We start from the raw sequence: 21,665 nt of genomic DNA on the forward strand, positions 1-21,665 counted from the left end.
TATTTTCATGTCACAATGACAGTGATCGCAAGCTAAATATATGCAGATTCACTAGTTTAAATTGTCCATTGTTTTTTAAACAGTTGGTGTTTTGATTTTTTGGGGGGGGTTTTTGTCAGACAAAGTTTGAGAAAAGCAGCATTTATATCAAAGGACTGGCTAAAACAAAATGTTCCTGGCAAAATTTAATAGCTTGCTAATTGGTTGATTAAATGGTTGATAACATTTTCCTTGGCCGAATTTATTTGAATTCCTTGACCCGGTCACATGTAAACATGACACTCTAGGGCCGGCTTTATAAAATAACATCACCCAAAAACATGCATGTTAGGATAATTGGTGACTCTAAATTGGCCATAGGAGTGCTTGTGAATGTGGATAGTTGTGTGTCTCGTTTGTCTCTGTGTGGCCCTGTGATGGACTGGACCCTGTCCAGGGTGTAACCCGCCTCTTGCCCAATGACTGCTGGAATAGGCTCCAGCCTTCCCGTGACGTTGGATTAAGAGGGTATAGAAAATGAATAGATGGATGTGGTGTCGTCAAAGTTCTCACAGATAATGCTGCTTTTTATTAGATCTCCAGACGTAAGAAGTAAAAATAAAGAGCACATTACTGCAAAACAGAAGTGCTAATCTTAGCCTAAATTCTGTTAACGTTCTAAGATAGTTAGCCAGACTTGATGTTTGTTCAATTTTAAAAAGAATAGAATAGAAATTGCACACTGGTTTAACATAGCTTTCCAGGCTGTGTTTGTGGTCACTTTTTAGTTGTTGTACATCCCCAAAATTTAGACAAATCTTCCCCAAAAAGGTATCAAGTCATTAACTGCAGCATTTTTCAACTCTAATTTGGTTTGCAATGCTTGTGCAGTCAGTGCCCTTGCAGTAGCCTCACACCTTAGGGAAAATGTCTACTAAGAACCTCGTGCATATCCTCTAATGGTGACATTTATGCCATTTGGACCCAAGAAATGATTTGCTATTTTTTTTAACAAGGTTAGTCAAGCGGAGCAACAGTCTATCTCCGTAACACAAGCCAATGCACATGGGCATGTTAGGAAAGCAGATGCAGTTTGGTAATTTTGCTGAGGAGGAGGACGGCATCTAGATCATCCCCCTGACATTAGATTTGGATTTCACAAACCAAATCAAACTCTTTCATCAGATGAAACAAACAAATATTCTACAAGCAGCCGCTGTGTGAGTTGTGAGATTCATATGCTTCCCAGGCATCACAGTTTTTGCAAATCTTTAAAGAAAAAATGCAAGTAAAAACTGAAAGCCATGTTCAAACCTTATTTTACCCTAGGTTTCATTTAAAGCTTATCATCTTGATAAAAAAAAGAGCATTTTGACAGGTTCTCATTATTGGCATTTTGAGTACATTAAGCCATAAACCTGAGAGGGGAAAAAATAGACTTTTGCAGGCTACACCACAAAGAACTCCAATAAGTGTCTCTGCTGCCAGTTACTTCATAGCAACCATGGCAACCAGAAGACGTTGTTTATGTCGCTGTGGCTTTGCTTCATTCTAAAAGCTCAAATAAAACGTTTTATACAACCTCCAGGCAGCTCACACCCCAGCTCAGCCTGTAAAGGCAGAGATGAGTTAGAAGATTTGTGGGTGTCCTGTGGCCAGGTTGTTTAATTAGCGAGCACATATGAAGATCCAGCTTTAATATACTTCCCTCATGCCTGATGATACTTTATCAATCACAGTGATTTAGTTTCTAAATGAATTCAAAACCACCTCCAATCTTTTTATGTTTTCTCTTGGGTCCCTGGATGATGATCAAGGCAGGAAGATGCCAAAGCTGGAGCTGTAAATTGTATACAATAATTAACGCTCAATATGATTATTTAGATTAGTCTCACCAAAAATGCACATTAACAATAAGAAGCATTATGGTTAACTGCATATAGAGTGTAATAATGTCATTAATGAAACAAAGTTATAATATTTTTGTCAATACAGACATCCAGAATGTGTTTGATTAGTGTGCTACCTTTATTTCTAAGTTTTTCTTAACTGTTTCATTACTTTGCCATTCAGTATGATCAAATTAACAAACAGCAGCAGCCATTTATTTCATTTTAGTTAAGAGCATATGCATGCATCTAATTTTTGCACAGTATTTTCAAGTTTAATAGGGTTACACTTGATTATGCTTGGCTACACCTGATTTTTTTAAGATTAGTTTCATTTAGCTTTATGTATGCAATTGATGAAACATAAATTTCCAGTGAAAGTATCTAAAAACTTACGAGGCAGCATTAATGTAGCGGCTGGGAAGGGGATATAATTGATCTGATTTGTAGCTTAACCACGAGCCTGCACAGTCTGCCCACACATCAGTAGCCTCAGGCTGGAGAACTGACCTTCCTCTAGCCCCCACCGTGTCATTAGGCACCTGATAATCCCTTTGCTTGAAGCAAGAGGAAGTCAGACACTAGGGGAGGAGAAGAGGTAAAAGAAGGGTGGTCTTATTGTCAGGGGGAACTGGGTTGGCTCACATTTGCTGCTTTGATCAGTCGTCTTGTGTGTAATCAAACCAAGCAGGTCTGCAGGGAAGCAATGTCCTATTGCATAAGAAGAATTCTGAAGCCAATGCAGTCAACAATTCAAGTAAAAATCAATCAAGCAAGTGAAAAAAGGCACTGAAAATAAAAGCTTCAGGGGATTAGAGGGTTTCCCAAGTTTACGTATAATGTGATTCAGAAGTGAATTTACCTTTATACAGTGGTAACTGGAGGAAACGTGGGTAAAATGTGAAGAGTTTTTGTAAACCATCATGATTCCTTATATTTATTAACTCATTTGGTCTAGTTTCTAATTTTACTTTTCAAGGTCCAACCAGTTTTTATCTCTTTAGAAATATTGCAAGGAGCTGTAGTGTTTTTTGAGGACAGGGGCTCCTATTCACATCTTCAGCTCTCAGCTCTCACAAATGATGTACTGATAACATCATAGCGTATAAGTGTACATAAGATAGAGCAGCATAGTGCTGCAATAGTTTTTCAGTTTTTATAGCTTTTATAGAGAAATATAGCTTCTCTGCAGCAAAGGTTATCCATGTGCCCTTTGCTGGGCAAGCTGGCAGGACTGTGAGTTACTATGGTAACAGTGATGCTGGTACTCTTTTTGCAGATGGAGACTTCGAAGATGACCTTGTGAGCAATTACAATAGCAACCTTCAGGTTTAACTAGAGAGTGTTATTAAAAGATGGACGTGCTGAAAGTGAAGCCAATGTGGAAGTGCCCTGAAGTGCAAAAACACTGACAGCTTCTCAGTGCTGGCTTCAAAACATCCTCTCCAGTCTCACCAGAAAACGTGCAATAGATGTGTTTGAGATGGCAACATATCCGAAGTCTATTATTTTCTGGGCAGGACATGAACACCGACTATGCCCTTAACCCCTGTGTTTACATTTCAACCCCTAAACATGTATTTTGTAACTCCTAACCCTAATCATTCACGAGTCAAGGTGAAACAGAAAAGCAAAAGGATTGTGGACAGCATGTGGAATGTTGTTGAACTTGTTTTGTGTAAAAGTTGACAAACTAAAGCCATCATCCATCCCTCCTACCTCCTTAAGTGTTTGTGGCCAAATCAACTGTGGCAAAGGTCTACATCATCATGTAGTGAGATGTCCAGTCTCATCATTATGTAAAGATCTCGCAAGACATTTAAAATGAACGTGATCAAGGTGTAAGAAAAGCTGTCAAAAATCTTTGAAAAATGTCAATAAATGTGATGAAACGCTGAAACCATTTGCTTCCCAGCACTTGACCAAATAACAGTGAGATTGTATGCTAAATACAAAGCTACCATTAGCCGAGCTTGGCACATATCCACCATATAACTCCTGTAAAACCCCAACTGGCTTTATGTACCTTTTTTGTACCAAATGAAATACAAAATAGCATGTTAGCATGTTTCCAGTACTTGTGCTAAGATAAGCTAAGCTACCGGTCAGGTAACTGTACATATTTGCAGCCATTTTAATCTCACTTATCAAATATTTCCCGAAATGTCAAACAGTTTCTTTAACCTTAAACAGTTTTCACTTGTAGGAACTATTACATCATGGCTGAGAGTTTGTTTTCATCACAGTCATGGTCATCTTTATTGAATTTAAATCTTGCAGCTCATCAGTCAAGCAAATAGAGTTTCAGTGCATGTCTGTTATTTATTCTGCAGATTAACTGTGTATTTCCTGTAACACCTGCACAGAAAATCACATTAATATCCACTTAGGGTTTGAAATGATTACTACAATATTATATGATCCTTTAAGACACTGGATGCAGTTTATCTGGATCTTTTTTCCTTGTATCCTAGTGAAGATACATCACCAGTAAAAGAAACCATCCCATTCCACTGTAGTTAGGATGCAATGAGAGTCAGTGATGTATCTAATCATTCGCTATTCATCTAACCCCGCCTAACAGTTACAGATGACTGGGAGGGCAGCCTTTCAACAGGGTCAGATTCATATCAGGTCTCTGGGGAAATTGCTCCCATCCAATGCCAAGTTGTGGCCTGACATTTTGGGCACAAAGAAAGCAGAGAAGTGCTTTGTCAGCAACCCATATGACCTGATTCTGCCTCCTGCTCTCTTTCCTCTTTCTTCAGGGACCACTTGTCCCAGTTTTTATCTCAGTGTGTAAGATATGCAGTGTTGTCTTCACACTCTTACTCTGTCTTCTTCTTGCAAATTATAGATGTGAGGCGTAGGACGATCTATGAGTACCACCGAGTGGAGCTGACAAAGATGAGGATCACCAATTCTACAGCTCTTGAAATGACACCTTTACCCAGTAAGACAATTTATTGTACCCTCTTTTGACTCAGTCAGTCGAAGCCTCTGAATGAATTCCCGATCATTATCAACTGGTACCTAGAGGATTTCTGTGACTCATAGGCTATTGATTGCATAGATGTTCTGACCTGTTATGATCTCTCTCTCGTCTGTAGCGTGTCTCCAGTTCACCAGCTGTGCTGCCTGCATCTCCTCACAGATCAACTTCAACTGCAGCTGGTGCCATCGGCTCAACAGGTTGGACTTCTTTTACTTTCTTTTACACGCCCCTCACCATCTTCACATATTTATTTGTACTGTGGTGCACATATACTGTGCACACCTGCACATAAAAGTTCATTGAAAGAATAAGTTTTCTCAATAATAGCTTGTTAAGAATTTGCCAATTTCATTATCTCCTTTAAATAATGTTATTTCTATTATGTGAATTTCATTTAAAGAAGTAAACTACATGGATTGATGTAAGAGATTGATGAAAAATCTTTTTGTTTTGCGATTAGACGACAATGGATCATCTTGGTGTTGCAGTCAGATGAACAAAGAAAGGGAATAGGATAAGACCCCTTGGAGTATAGATTTTAGTGGTGGATGAGCAGAGTTAGGAGGGGGACAGAGACTTCTAATAAGGCCCCTCAAGCATTAGAAAGAGGTGGCGATAGGGAAGAGGCAGGCTGGATGGATAATGAATGGAACATTCAAAGGAAAGGTAGCGGACCGATTGGCTCGTATAGCAGCATGCAAGGAGACCATAAGACCAGAGTTGTGACACCAGAATTAATAATAAGTCACAGCAATAATTAATAAGGAGAGTTTTTGACAGAGTGAAAAAACATTAAAGATGAAGTGTGGTAGGGTGAAAAGCCCAAACACCAGGGAATGAGGATTTCAGGAACACCTCTGAAAATTGTCGGCGATAAACATAGTTCTTTATTGCATTCACACATTCTTTTTGCAAATGATGGACACTAGGCTCTCCGGGCTAAAGAGGAGAGAGGCCATCTGGCACACGGTTCAAAAGACAGCATCTGTGGGGGTGTATTAGTTCACATGGCAATTTGAAACTTGAGCATCTTTGAAGGTGTAATTGATTTGTGAACGATATAGATGGAATTTGAGCAACATATGCTGCCATCAGATAACGTCTTTTTCAGGAAAAGGGCTTGCTTAATTCAGCAAGACAGTGCAATACCGCATTCTGCATCATGTCAGCCAATGAAAATATTTGGAGCTCTAAGTCTTATTGTAAGCTTTTAATAATAAGTCTTTATTTAAATTTTGCTTAGTAGCAAAAGATACTAATAAAACACGTTGATAAAAACTCAAACGTCTGGTCAGGCAGTGCCATAATTATCAGAAATATCTTTTATTCCGCTTCCATCAACATCAGAACAAAGTTTCTGTCTGTTCAGAGAAAGAAAACATCGTATTTAGACTTTCTCTCAACTCACACCTGCTCCGTAAACCTCTGCTCTTATCCCCACTCGTCTCCCCGCTCTTCAAACAAAAGTAAATATTTGAGCTGCTGAAGAAGTGTCGGTGTTCCTCCCCAGAATTTCCTGACAGCTGAAATGTGAGCAGTGGTGGATTTTGTTTTGTTTTGCCTAATAGGAGAGTCTCAGTTAAAAACACAAGAGGGGATTAATTAATTATACTGAGCAACAAGAGCTTAATCATCCATGTGAGTTAAGAAAATTTCAGTTTGAATGTCAGCAGATGTTTACTGTCTTCTTGGAGGTTGTTGTCAGGCTGTATACAGTTTGGTCCCTGGAGCCACCATCACTTCCCTTTGGTTGTTTATGCATTTTGTTGTCCATATGCATCAAATATTAATCCGCCACTCTTTTATTTTTGAGTCATCGCTTATTCTGAGTAATGTGTTTGACTTAAGAAATGTGCAACACTTGTGCTCTGTCCGCTTTGATTTGTTATCAGGGCCCTACAAGGGGTTTTTGGATTTGACTTTCCTTCAGCGGTGCATCTTAAATCTTCTTGCCTGTGACAGAGACAAACTAATTTACAGCTCGGCAACATGAAAAAGTGTTTTTTTTGTTCAGCAATTTATGGATGCTTTGGAGAGACTCTGTACGCCTGTAGCAGTGGTCTCATTAAGAAGCATTTTAATTAGCTTTCTGACTGTGTTAATGTCTGACTGTTCAGTCTCCCCCTGCCCTTTGTATCCTTGAGCCACTTGCTTTTGAAAAAGGCGAACATGCTTTTGGTATGCACTAATTAAAAACTGTGGCGGCCTTGCTGGCTGCAGGGTTAATGAAAGCCGCTGGCATTTTAAAAGAACAACCTTAATGAACTTCTCTCACTGTGAAGTGCTGGGAAGGTAAGAGCTCTGCGCCTTTTTCATGCAAAGTTACAAGTTGAATCAGTTTGCTCTGGCTGATGTGAGCAGCCGCCGGTGAAGCAGGTTAATAAAGCATGACAGGCACTGCAGTGGGCCATAGGTGTCAGAGCATCTGAATGTTGATGTGTTTGGAGGAAGCACAAGGATTTGTTTACCCAAAAAACATTGTTGGTGTGCCTCACAAACGGCTGGTAAGGAGACAAATAGTGAATTTTAATATGTCCTAGTCTCAGAGCAAAATGTTGTCTTAAGGCTTTTATGTTAAGAGTCAGCAAACAGGCTCAGCAGCCTTACAGCTTTTACATTTTCTGAGGAATATGTCATCCAGTGTGGCCGAGAGAGCTCAAAACACTGCAGCCATAGAAAACTTGTGCAAACAGAAGCACTGCACTGCAGACTAAGATAATACTCATCAATTTGGAAACATAAACATAAACTTGCCAACATATGGTCGAGCTGCAAAAACTCACAACAAAAGGCTGCAAAAATAAAACGTGCCACACGTAGCTAGACAAAAATAGAAGTGTTTCTAGGAACACAAAAAATGGACAAATATGTCAATGACACGGAAAGGGAACTTTTGTTAGCAAGAAAGACTGCTGTTGGATTACTGTGTAGTTTGCGTGAACTACACAGTAATCCAACAGCAGTCTTTCCTTTGTCAATTGATAATTAAGATTGATAGGCTGACAATAATCAAAAGTCTGAAGATAGGCTTCAAAATTCTGCAATAATATTCTAACCATGTGATTGAAGATGCTAAAACCAACTGAAAAGCATTTATTTTAGCTTATTTTCTTCACAAAATAACACATTTGATCGATTAGGTTTTGTGTAGCCAGCGTTACGCCACTCTGATTCCACAAGCAGCAACAGCCTTGCCGTCTTTGGTTGATTGCATGAACTATCCATCCATCCATTATCTATACCGCTGAATCCGTCGATCGGGTCGCGGGCGGGCTGGAGCCTATCCCAGCGGTCAATGGGCGAGAGGCAGGGTACACCCTGGACAGGCCACCAGTCCATCGCAGGGCCACATAGAGACAAACGAGACAAACAACCATGCACGCTCACACTCACTCCTAAGGACAATTTAGAGATGCCAATCAACCTAACATGCATGATTTTTTGGACAGTGGGAGGAAGCCGGAGTACCCGGAGAGAACCCACGCATACACGGGGAGAACATGCAAACTCCACACAGAAAGGCCCCAGCTGGGTGTTGAACCTGGAACCTTCTTGCTGTGAGGCGATGGTGCTAACCACCACACCACCGTGCGATTGCATGAACTACTGTGAGCTAATTGTGTTAACTGGCTGCACCTGTGCAAATGTGGATATAAAGCCTTCCTGGGCAGCTGCCACTCTTGCTAATCTGCTTGTATGGTTGAGGTTTTTGAATTTGGTTAAGAATTGGTTTGTTTTTTTGCATTGATTTCAAATGTTTAAAACAGAACAATTGACAGCACATAGAGGTGGTATAGATAAAGTATAACGACAGCTGACCTTAAATGAGGTGCAAAAGGTGGAAAGGTGGAGTCACTGATAAGAGATATGTTAAAGGTTCCCATATTTTCAAAAAGGTCTCACTTATTTTTCAAAACTAGTATTCAATTCAGAATCTGTTTAAAAACTGAAACAATGTAGGTTTCTGCTGGTTCAGAATCGACTACATTTGGTGACCTACAAGTTATAAATAACACCAGCAACTCTTCTGTTGTAGTGCTGTTTGCAGCATGTTTCTGTTTCTGTATTTGTGTTTTTTTTTTGTTTTTTTTTGCAGTGCAGTAATATTTGTAGCAAAAATGATAAACGTTTTCTCAGTTTCCATGACATTCATCTGTTTACATTAAGCTGCAGTGCATTGATCTCTCTCAGCCAGCTAAAATGTGCCCCTCTTATTGTCAAAGAAAAAACAGCTCGCCCTTCTACCAAAGAGCTGATACTAAGAGGAGCTTTTTAGAAGAAATGGCACCCTGTGATTCATTTGCTTCAACTACTGTGTAACAGCTGCACAAGTAATCAGATTAAGTATGTTCCATACAAATATATGAAACACTCAATATTACTACAGCATTTGTCCTTGGCTTTAGTCATGTATTCAGTAAGTTGGTAGGTTTAATCAAAGTGGCAGATGTAGACATTTAGATATCAGTAGCTTATCAGCTACAGAACATTAAATCCAGATGTTTGCTCCTGAAATGACAGCTGTCAGAATCGCCTCACTGGATGCTTTTATGACAAAACCAGAGCTTAGTTGGTTTTAGTCAGCAGCAGGGAGTCTTATTTTTATCAAAGCTTCGCTATTTTCTTGATGCTCTGTCCTTACTGCTACAGTAGATTCACACTGACATGCTCTCTCAGTGGATAGAAAAATTGTGTTGGAAATAATCTTGTTTCCTTTTTGAATACCTTAAAGCATGTCTGAATCACTTTACAAAATGAAATGAGCTCTGTAACTTGAATGATGATGCAAAGTTTTTAATAAATGTTCCATCGTAGACGAGGGCGCGTACATAAGGAGGATGAGACCTGCCATAAACAAAAGCCTCATACGAATAACACCTGGCCCTCTTTACAGAAATGAGTTGCAGTACATTCTAGATCATATCTGAACCGGATTAAAGCCATAGACTGTATTGCAAAGATGAGGATGGCCACAGTAACCTGACTTTTTGGTTTATAAACTGTTTTTTGAAGCCTTGAGTTTGTCTTTTAGAAGCCACCATTTTGGGTCAAATTTGAAATGGAAAGGATGGAAACCAACTCCAGTGGGTCATGGTTATGTTTATCCACCTGTCACTCAAAGTAGCCCCACCTTTAATGACTTTAAAAAGGAACTGAAAACATTAGATGATTCATGACCTGGACTCCCAAAGGTGTTACTGATGCTGGATGTAAATGATATATTAACAGTTAAATGTTTCTAACAAGCGTGGTGTCATGTTCCACACAGTTGTGTGGTGGTTAGCACGGTCACCTCACAGCGAGAGGGTCTCTGCTTCGATTCTCAGCTGGCGCCTTTCTTTGTGGAGTTCGCATGTCCTCCCTGTGCATGCGTGTTTCTTACCTGGTACTCCAGCTTCCTCCCACCGTCCAAAAACAGGCATGTGAGGATAATTGGTTATTCTAAATTGACCACAGGAGTGTGCACCTGCCAGCCCGCCTGCAACCCTGAATTGGATGATGTGGCTATAGAAAATGGACGGGTGTGGCCCCATCTTTTTCTGGTGCAGAGAATAACACCATGTGGTTGGTTGATTTATAAAACTGATATGTACTGACAGATATTGTTGATGGCAACCTGACAGTCATTCAGTTGATGGTTAAGTTGAATGAATTAAAAGTAAAGTCTTTGAATTTACAATCATCAAATTAAGAAGCAATCTCTGTAATAATTTCTGAATGCTTAAGTAACAGTTGGGAACGTTGCATTGAAAATACATTGCAATGTTCCTACTACTCTATGAATATTTTTTCCGCTTAAAAAGACAAATTGACTCATGGGAATCGATTCAGCCTCTTTATCAAAGAAGGAAACTTGATAGATTTCGGTGTTGCTGGAGAATCTCCAGCCTAGTTTTATTTTGCACATGGTCCAGGTAGCTTTCCACAAAATAACATTTTAAAGTCTGTTAAAGACTCTTAATGTGCCGTAACTTCATCCTGCTCTGATATGTATGCATTAGAGAGAGAGCAGTTAACAGTGAAGCAAATTAGACATCCAATTCCTCTGGCTGAAATACAAACAGAGGAAGGAGTTTATCTGATTAAAAGGCTAAAGGTTGGAACTATAACATCTGAGTAAATGCACTAGAGGGCTTTTCACCATGCAAAGGATGACAGCATGTCTTCTATCAATAAGTGAGACTGAAATAACAACTAAAACTAGAAAATTTCTGAAAAAATTTTGGATGGGTGCCAATCTACTGCCCGTCCAATAAAAAAATATTTTAGTTAAGTTAAAGTCGAGAGTCTCCTGTCGCATATAAACTTTGAATGAGGTCTCTGCGATGTCGGATGGCTGAGTTATGGCAACTTAAAAACAGGGCAGTTTCTGCCATTTAGGCAAAAGTGTCTTCTTTTTCTCTCCTTATGACCATGATTTTTAATCCTGATGCATATGCATGGAACAATCCCTATAAAGTTGAGAGTCTCCTGTCACATATAAACTTTGAATGAGGTCTCTGTGATGTCGTATGGCTGAGCTTTGAGGCCTCCAAAACAGGGCATTTTTTTTTTTAGCATTTTTGGCTCGTTAAGTGCTTTTTAATAGATTTTTCAATGGAATTTTGGGTCTCTGTGAGACCCAAAATTCTCTGAGACAGGTCTTCTGAAGATAGTTTGTAGATGTTAGATGAATTTGTAGCGGCGAACTGTCCCTTTAAAGAGGCGAACTATCCCTTTAAAGCTGCGAACTGTTCCTTTAAAGCGGCGAACTGTCCCTTTAAAGAAGAGTTCTGTACCTTTAAAAAGGCGAACTGTCCCTTTAAAGCAGCGAACTGTACCTTTAAAGAGACGAACTGTCCCTTTAAAGAGGTAGCTAAGGCATCTGGAAGGCACAAAATGGCTCCTGAAAGGCTCCATGTTGGCCTTTTCCTCCTAAGCAGTCTGTCCAGAGAGTCTCTATTATGAGGAGAGGGAAAACTGGCGGCTATTTCCGGGTGGTACTGCACTGTAGGGGCGCCAACGAAGCAGTGCAAAGCACGCCGAACTCTATGGTGGTACTATGAAATCCACCTTAGATGCAGCCATTGCTTTTGATAGAATTTTTTATATTTTCTCATTTTAATTTTCCTAAAGGCAGGATAAATTATCCTTTCAAACGGCACTTGGTTTGATTTTTTTAGACTCACTAGATTTGTTTAAAATACACATTTATTGTCAGTATTGCATCCCGAGTGACGTCACGCATGTGGCATCACTTTACGGCATGGTCAGTCCTAGCGCTGAGCTAGCAGAGAGGGGTTGGCTCAAATAGTTACAGATTTCAGCACAGCCCTTTTACATACTCTCTGACTAGCCTCTGGTTTAGCTTTGGTTGTTGTTAGCGGCACCAGGTTAGTACTCTGGCACAGTGGACGAGTGCCGTAAAGCAGCCGGTCGTAATCAGCCGTGCATTCTTCAGATTCCGTTAGCTAGATGCTAGCGGATACTGACTCGCAAATGCCAGACCTGTAAGAAAACAGAAAGATATAACTCCCAGGTTATTGTACTTTCGATATAAATCCACATCCCTCTGTCAGAAATCACAGCATTATTTTCAGGTTTCAGCCGCTAGCGGGGACATTTTTTGAGTTATTAGCGCCAGCCCTATGGAAAATGGTCATTCTGCACTCGCTCGCCAGCGCCCCCAGAGAAAATCAACTGAACTGCAGCCAAATTTTTTATAATGGGGCGAATAGGAAGTGGAACGGCTGTCTGTAAAAGGGCTGTGGTCTGTCTCAGCCCTGAGCAGGCTGTTAAGCTTGTTGCTAGGAGACAGCTCGTTAAGCAGCACCAACTGACAGCTGCTCCAACTGACACAGACTTCTCCCTGCTTAAAATGAAGCCTTTCTGATTTCCGCCTACTTTCTCGAACAAACGGTCACAGCTCGAAAAGTAAAGCTCGAATCCGTATCATTTTTGTACCGTGAGCGCCACAAGGGACGGCCGAATCCAGCGGTGTGATTTTCATTCGGCTAACCCCTCGGGCTCGTTTTAAATGGCAGTTTTAAAATCATATTTAAACACTGATTTTAGGATTTTAGCCATTTATAATGGGATTGAGGGACGGAACTATGCGCTCAGAGGCAATTTGTGATAAATCTGTGTGGCAGAGGTCAATGAGTGTGACATTGTGTGAAAGAGGACAAAAATACCTACGTTTTGTGATTAAATTTGTCCAGATCGGCCAGATATTTCAGACATGAGAGAGTTTTGTTTGACGAATCCGTGATTAATGATTTTTAGTGAGGGCTTGAGTGCGAGACGCCAGATCTGAGATTTTGGTACCCTCAAACGTAAACTGCCGTCGTGTCAAAGCCGTATTGAATATATTCAAACCCTTCAATTCAGTTATAGCCGAGAGTCTCGTGTCACTTACAAACTTTGAATGAGGTCTGTACGATGCTGTATGGCTGAGTTATAAGGCCTCTAAAAATTCCTTTTTCAAGCTCGTTAAGGGTCCAAATCGCTATTTTTTGACTTTTTGATGGGGATTCCCTGTTTAAATTTTCTGACGTTTTCCCATTTTTCCAGAATTCCTTTTGACTAATGAGAAAGAAAAGTCATTCCACACTATTCCCGATCAATGCGCACCTAACGGTGCACTTTTTATGTCGGTCGGACCTTCGCTGCCAGACTAGTAGCGCGCCGAACTTTAGGGCGGAAACGGGAGAATAACTAGAAAGAGCTGTTCCTGCGAAACAGCTGTGAGAATGCATGAGCTGAATTACCATGCTAAAATATCTTAAGAAGCTAAAAAAAAGCTAAAACAGCTGAAGAAGCTAAAGCTGAAGTAGCTGAAGAAGCTAAAGCTAAAGGAGCTGAAGAAGCTAAAGCTGAAGGAGCTGAAGAAGCTAAGAGCTAAAGGAGCTAAGAAAAGCTAAAAGAAGATAAAAGCTGAAGAAGCTAAAATAAGCTAAAACAGCTGAAGAAGCTAAAATAAGCTAAAACAGCTGAAGAAGCTAACAGCTGAAGGAGCTAAAGCTAAAACAGCTGAAGAAGCTAAAGCTAAAGGAGCTGAAGAAGCAAGCAGCTGAAGGAGCAAAAGAGTTAGAGTTAGAAGTTAGCTAAAGAAGCTAAAAAAGGCTAAAACAGCTAAAGAAGCTAAAAGAAGCTAAAAGCTGAAAGAGCTATGGAAGCTAAAGAAAGCTGAGAAGAAACAGGAGTTTGAAGTTGAAATGACATTTAAAAGATGAAAGTGTAATGATTTCGAGCTAGAAAGAGTTGAAATGGCTGAAAGTATGCTTAAATAGTTACAAAAAAACTTTTTTTTTTCATTTTGAGCTGACATCCTGGGGATTGAACCCGGGCCACCTGCACGAAAGGCTGGTAGGGTTACCATTAAGCCATTTCGTTGTGTTACACCGGAAGTGCATTTGACCTAGTTAAAGACTACACAGACAGACACAGAGCTAGCTGCTGCAGCCGCGGGCAAATCTGACTGTCTTCAAACACGTTTTGTGAGAAAAGTTGAATAGCTAGAAAGATAATTTTAACACCGTTAGAAGCAGAAGGCTTAGAGGAACTTAGCAAAGTAGTTTTACATCTGTGGAGTGAACTATATTTAAATCGAAACAGGTTGAACACACACAACATATATGGAGAGATGAGACGGCCGCCCGCCGATCGCGGGAGAGAAATGACACCGAACACTGACTTCAAATACATCTTGTGAGAAAAGTTGAGCAGCTAGAAAAATAATTTTAACACCATTAGAAGCAGAAGGCTTAGAGGAACTTAGCAAAGTAGTTTTACATCTGTGGAGTCAACTATATTTAAATCCAAGCAGTTTGAAACACTTGAAGCTGATTCAAAAATGGCAGATTTCCTCAAAATTTGACAAGTTCTTCAAGCTTAAAGGCTCATAGTTCAAAATCTGTACGTGTGAGCTCTTTAAGAGTTACATTGGCTGAAAGAGGACAAGTTTTCCTACATTTTAAGGTATAATTTGTTTCTCTCAGTTAAACTGTATGAAAGTTATAGTAATTTGTTTGAAAAGTTGAAACTTATCAGCACTGCTGAATGTCTCACTCTAAAATCCAAGAAGGAGCTTCATTTTCCTATTTTTTAAACTGTCATATTTCAAAATTGGCTGAATATTTTTAAAAGATGAAACAATTGGTAACAGCTGAATGTCTTATGAACATTTTAAAATTTGAATGGTGTCTCTAGGTTAAAGTATGCTGAAGCAGTTACGATTTGAATAGATTTGAAGATTTTGAAGGATTTGAAAGCATTTGAAGATAAGGATTTGGAGAACTTAATTTTCATATTTTTGAAACTGTCATATTTCAAAATTGGCTGAATATTTTTAAAAGATGAAACAATTGGTAATAGCTGAATGTCTTATGAACATTTTAAAATTTGAATGGTGTCTCTAGCTGAAAGTATGCTGAACTAGTTAAGATTTGAAAGATTTGAAAGGATTTTAAAGGATTTGAAGAGATTTGAAAATTTAACATTAGTTTCAATGGGAAAAAAGTTGAACAAAAAGCTTAATATCTTAAAAAGTTGAAAAGTTACAAACACCAAAAATACATTCCCATCAAGAGCTGAATGAGCTGAACATTTTGATACCAAATTTGTTGAAATAGCTCAAAGTATGCTGAAGTAGTTGAATGCCAAAAAACGGCGGAATAATAATAATAATAATAAAGAGAAACAGAAACTTAATAGTGAGAATGCTTCATGCATTCTCACAATAAGAGTCTGGCACAATAGTAAGATGTTTGCCTATGCCTTTGGCATTGGCACCCATAATAACTCGATCTAGCCATCTTGCTGTGACTGTTTGGAAAACCTGAGCAGAAACATTCTCCCTGGTGGACTCATTTATATTCAAATGAGGCTTCTCAGCCCTTTTCTAATTAACGACACTGTGGCTCATTGCGTTAGATGGCAACTGGCTTAGATGGATGCTATGAGAAGGAACAAAACACAAGTTACCCTCAGGGACAACTTAGAGCAGACCTGCTTGGTTGCAATTTGCCTCATTCTACTTCCTTCTCTACTCTCTCGGGGGGAAAAAGCAGACAGGGAAAAGAAGGGGATTAAGCGGAGGAATCTGTCTCGCCTGATTGAGCAGATGGAGTGGGGGGTGGTGTTAAAGAAATGGGATGATTTGAGAGGCAGAAAGATGAAAATGGACTTCTTCACACTGGTCCATTACCACAACAATATGCTCACTAGACGATATGGGCCTGCTGGAGACTTTTCACGTCAACAACGGGTTCCTGTGCTGTGCGTCTGTCATGTTTGTGTGGATACTGCTACACTTCAGAGGCTTTTTACTCTCATTTAATTTGACAGAACACAGTGTGAGTGGGTTTGCTGCTTAGCATGCTAACTTTGCCTCCCAGACATGACACTGTGTGCCAAGGCACACAGAATAATGGCGAGTTATACGTTTGAACTGTTCACAGCAGAGAGGCTGACTAACCTCTGCCTCAATCTCAGACCGTGACCCACAGTTGACTCAGCAGCACCGTTGTCCCAAGTCCACATGACCCCTTGAAATCTACTCTCAAATCCCACATCTTCATGCTGTACAAAACTGCTCCCTCTTTAAGATCTTTAGATCTGAACCTCAGAGGGAGGCAGGGAGTGGGAGGTGCAGATGTTTGCTTCCCAGCATGATTCAGACGAGAAAGGCCTTGAAGTATTAACTATTGCTCAACAAATTTGTTCCAGAGACACTGAGCAGTTTTTCAACGTCAGTGTGCAGTTGTGCAGTTCTTCAAACCACAGATACGCGTCATCTCTATGCTTCTTAGCCACACTAGCCTGGTCTCATTCCTGACTTATCACCTACTGACGTCTTGCTCAGTCTTGGCATACAGCTTGATGTCGTCCATGTAGAGGAGATGGCTGATGGTTGCTCGACTTCGGAACCAGTATCCATAGTCACTCTTTGTTGTAACGTGGCTGAGGAGGTTCAGGTCAATGCAGAACAATGGTGGAGGCGAGGAAGTAGGACCACGATGCAGACATGGAGCAGGAGCCAGGAGGCAAAAATGATTTGAAAGCTTTACTACAAAAAACAACCAGGGAAACCAAAAACACAATGCAAAGAAAAGTTTAGACTGACTAGACTGAAGGAAAGGTACAAGGGGTTAGAAATGGTGATGATTTGACAAATGCTGAGGAATAAACCGGGAGGCTAAATACTGTGGGGAGAGTGATTAGTGAATGACTGCAGCTGAGGATAACTAAACACGGGTGAAGGGAGAGGAGCTGTCTAAACTGGAGAGAGACTGGGGAAGTGAGTGAGGAAATGACAGAACCTAAACAAGAAACAGAATGGAAAAAAACCATCAAAACAACACGGAACATGGCAGTTAATCCCATGTTTGATCATCTTTGTTACTTAGACCTCTGCCAGTACCTGGTCTTGGACTCAATTTTTGTGAAACCACTATCTGTGAAATCCACCTCACTTACTGTCTGACTGACTTTGATTCCTGCCTTGCCAATAAACCCAGTTTTGGGGTTTTGCTCTGAGCAGTCGATGATCCTTGAGTCTTTTCTCTCACAATTTCCAAAGTCTGAGATAATCTCTGTTTGTTGATGTATAGTAAAGGCCTTCTTGTTATGACACTTTTACGATATCTTTCGGAAACAGCATCTTCAGGCTGCGGCTACACGAAAACGTTTTTCACTGTAAACGATACTTTTTCTTATCGTTTCGCTGTCGCGGCCACACGGAGCCGGCGTTCCCACTACCCCAAAACGATAGTTTTTGAAAACGGGTTCCAGAGTGGGAAAGTTTGAAAACGGCCTCGTTTCGTTTCCATTGTTACAGCTAAAACGTTTTTGCGTCAGTCAAACGTTGACGCTGTGAGCCAATTTTAACACTTCTCTATTGTCTCACAGCGTGGCGTGACACAGTGGCGTGTGTACTGCATCGTTTCATCGTTTCCATCCGTTTTCGTCTGGACAGCAGCGCGTTTCCGTGTGGTCGCAAGAATTTTCGTACCCGTTTTCAAAAAAAACCTCGTTTCGTTTTCGTGTAGCCGTAGCCTCAGTTTGACTCTGAGGATGGAGAGGAAGGATGCAAGTAATCCCCCTTCTCTCTTTTTTCAATTGCATCTGACTCAGGCTGCGGCTACACGAAAACGTTTTTCACTGTAAACGATACTTTTTCTTATCGTTTCCCTGTCGCGGCCACACGGAGCCGGCGTTCCCACTACCCCAAAACGATAGTTTTTGAAAACGGGTTCCAGAGTGGGAAAGTTTGAAAACGGCCTCGTTTCGTTTCCATTGTTACAGCTAAAACGTTTTTGCGTCAGTCAAACGTTGACGCTGTGAGCCAATTTTAACACTTCTCTATTGTCTCACAGCGTGGCGTGACACAGTGGCGTGTGTACTGCATCGTTTCATCGTTTCCATCCGTTTTCGTCTGGACAGCAGCGCGTTTCCGTGTGGTCGCAAGAATTTTCGTACCCGTTTTCAAAAAAAACCTCGTTTCGTTTTCGTGTAGCCGTAGCCTCACTCTCTTTTGTATTAATTACAAATGTGTGACAATTAAGACAGTTTAATCAAAAATATAAATTTACTAGCCAACAATAGAGACCGTAGGTCAGGCCTCTGCTCACATAAACGTGTTAGTGACATGATTGTAGAAAAAAGCAATGTCTTTAATCAGCTGGTTGTTGTGCGAGTTTCATCCATTCAATCATAATAGCTGAACTGAGAAAAGTCACGCATTCATTTGAGGGCCAGAAAAACAATTTTGGTCATTTTAAGGGAACGATGCTTGCTCACTCTATTCAAACGTGAGAAATTTGCTGCTTTTCCCCCTCGTGAATTAACAGTTAAACATATATGATTAGGTTTGTTGGCCAGACAAACAAGATATTTAAAGTAATCCGTACAGTTATATTACCTGCTGTTGGATGTTCTGGTGGGACATTTTTCTGGGGTGATTTTAATAATCCTGAGAAGATTAGTCTGTATGACTTTGGTGCTCATCTGACTTTTCCTCTATCACCTCCATGAAGTTGTCTTTTTGGTATTCATCTCTTTGCAACAACTGATGAACATATTGCACTTTTTATTACATCGGAAGTCATTAAAATGGCAGTAAGTGTGATTTGTTCTCTTGACTGACATTAGTTTCCTTTGCTCTCAGATGCTCCAGCGGCTTTGACCGCCATCGCCAGGACTGGGTAGATAACAACTGCCCAGATGAGGTGAGCATTCCTGAAAATGACTTTACCTTATCCAGGTGTTTCAGCATCTTGCTTGCTAATGGTAAAATACTTCTGTGTGTATGTGTGTTTGTCCACATGCACATTTTCTTCTTTTAACACTTCACACAGAAGCATGACAACATTTTTCTTCTTTCAGACCAAGGACAAGATGTGTGACATAGTCGACGTTACGCGCCCATATCCCTTTACCACCATCACTGCCAAAACAACATCAAGGAATAAAGAGGCCACTGCAGGCAGGGACACACCCTCCACCTCCCACCCTCCCACCAGCGTCCCCACTGAAGGTAAAGTAGCAAATAGAGCTGGGTTAAAACCACACTGCAAACTGTGTTGGTGCCCAGAGCTTTCCTTCAACTAGTGATGGATGCTCCATTCGGGAGAGAAGTTAAATGAGTTGCATTCGCTGGAGGGCTTCCTTATTAGTATTGATGTGTTTCCTCTTTTATAACAAGGCAGTTGTCTCGTTTGGAGGGTACATAAATATGCACCGTAGCATTCTTAAGCTGAAAAAAAATAATTCCAGTTGGCAGGCAGTGGCAGGAGGTGCAGCAGCTGTGTTTGTGCCATATTTTAAATAAAACAGACTGAATTAGGGCAAATATCACTAGTTCAAAACAGATGTACCCTCACAAAACTGTGATGAGCTTTATTCTTTCAGAACTTTTTGTTTTATTTCCTCCTTGAAATGGAACATTTCATAGGAAAAAGTTGACTTTTATGTGACTTTGCAATGCATCATGCTTAAGTTTGCAACTGTGAAATAAAAAAAAAAAAAAATTAATATTTCCACTCAAAAAATGTCTCACTGGCTTGATACATCAGCCTTGACCTCAAAAGCACCTACAAAGATTAAATACACGACAGTTAATGGTTGTTTTACACGTTTTCTCATACAACATTTATGCTTCAATCTATTCATAGTTTTTCTTCAAAAATAAAATCCCCAAAAATCTCACACTCTAATCCGGTAGAGACATACATGGAATGTTTAATCTAATAACTCCTTTCTCTCTTTTCCTCAAGTGTTGTGCAAACAACAAATATCAAGGTTGTGTTCTTTATGCTTTTTTTTTTTTTTTACATTTTTTACTGTAATGTATTCAGCGCAGGATTCACTGGACCCCAGCAGAAGACCATCCCCAAACATACTGCAGCAGAGTTATCGAATGCAAATCTTCTTTAAAAGAAAACAGCTGACACAACTCTTTTGCTGGTGAAAGGGAAACTGTCAAGGTGTCCTCCGAAGTTTATTTACTTCAATTTCTGCGTGTATAGAGATGTCAGAGTGGCAGGTATTCTGCCAGTTTTCATTAGGGCTCCCATAAACAGGCTGTTTATGTCAAATGGCTCCAGATGTGGTTGTCTTGAATCGAAATTGCTGGAAGGGCCCACTTACCCTTTTTGTTATGTTTTGTTGGGTTTTTGTGTTTTTTTCTGTGCTTTCTCACTTGTATAAGACAGCTAGGATATACAAAGACCTAATGAACCACAATTTCAGACGTCCACTGTTATCAGTGTGATGAGCAAATTCACTGCATCTTCCCAAGAACGTGACACCCCCATAGAAAGGGGAATTTACCCTAAAGAGCATGACCTATTTAAAGCTGTGTATTTTTAGTGTATCTGAAAGGATTTGTGAATGTTGCTCTTGGGAAATCTTTCTTTGAGATGATTTGCTTGTTTGTGGCCTAATGTTAAATAATAACACTGGTATACTCTGTCTTCAACATCCTGTGTGTGGCTCCGTCCACTGAAGCCCATTTAGCAAATCCCCAAAAAATCTGTAGTTTTTAGCAAACATTAGACACTACAGCTGTCAAAAAGCGCTCTTAGTTTGAAGAATCACAATATTTCCTGGCAGGCAAGCAAAGCTAACAGCTACTCAGATTGGAGCCATTAGAGGAGAGATGATATCTTACCAAAAGCAACTCGAGATGTTCTGAAACAGCTCAAACCGAACTATGTTCAAGAACATAGTATTAAACACAGACGAAAAATGAATGAGTGTAAAAATCCCCAATATTAATTGGATCAATATATATTTATATATATTAATTGAATGCCACAATCTTTGTGGCATTCAGGAATAATATACAATACTTCTGAAGTTGTTGTTTTTTTACCATCAAACTTAAAGGGACATTATGTAATTTCTTCCCCCATCTAGTGATGCAATTTTATTTTGCAAAGTTGAATGAATTTGCTCTCTAGTGCCTCATGTTTTCAAATGTGCGCTGCAACTTCTTGAACTACGGCAAGCGGAATGTGTCAAGATTCAAGAAGCTATAGCTTCAGACTCAAGGTCCATACAAACAAAAAGAAATCAAGACACACAGTACAAAGGATTACACAATACACACACACACAACAACACTATAAATACAGATGACAGATAACATGTCAGATAACATAAGTTGACATAGCCTTTGGTGTGCAAGCAATGCAATTAGTCATATTCCGGGAGTTACCGGAAGTGACATCGACGCAGCGTTAGCATTAGCAACGGTAAATAAAATCCCGGTAAACTTACAAACTTTCTAATGCCTCGTTTTGTGAGTTAAGAGCCTA

At 40.1% G+C, this 21,665-nt stretch overlaps 1 protein-coding gene across 1 annotated transcript in view; it reads left to right on the forward strand.

Moving 5' to 3' along the window:
* plxdc2b (plexin domain containing 2b) overlaps window positions 1-21,665 on the forward strand; it is a 102,125-nt gene that overhangs the window by 66,468 nt on the left and 13,992 nt on the right. Inside the window, exons 8-11 of the mRNA XM_075452892.1 lie at window positions 4,726-4,821; window positions 4,979-5,060; window positions 19,013-19,073; window positions 19,231-19,381. Of these exons, the coding sequence (XP_075309007.1) occupies window positions 4,726-4,821; window positions 4,979-5,060; window positions 19,013-19,073; window positions 19,231-19,381 (390 nt within the window). The remainder of the gene's footprint in view (window positions 1-4,725; window positions 4,822-4,978; window positions 5,061-19,012; window positions 19,074-19,230; window positions 19,382-21,665) is intronic.

Source organism: Odontesthes bonariensis, chromosome 20 (assembly GCF_027942865.1).
Source record: "Odontesthes bonariensis isolate fOdoBon6 chromosome 20, fOdoBon6.hap1, whole genome shotgun sequence".
Lineage (NCBI taxonomy): Eukaryota > Metazoa > Chordata > Actinopteri > Atheriniformes > Atherinopsidae > Odontesthes > Odontesthes bonariensis.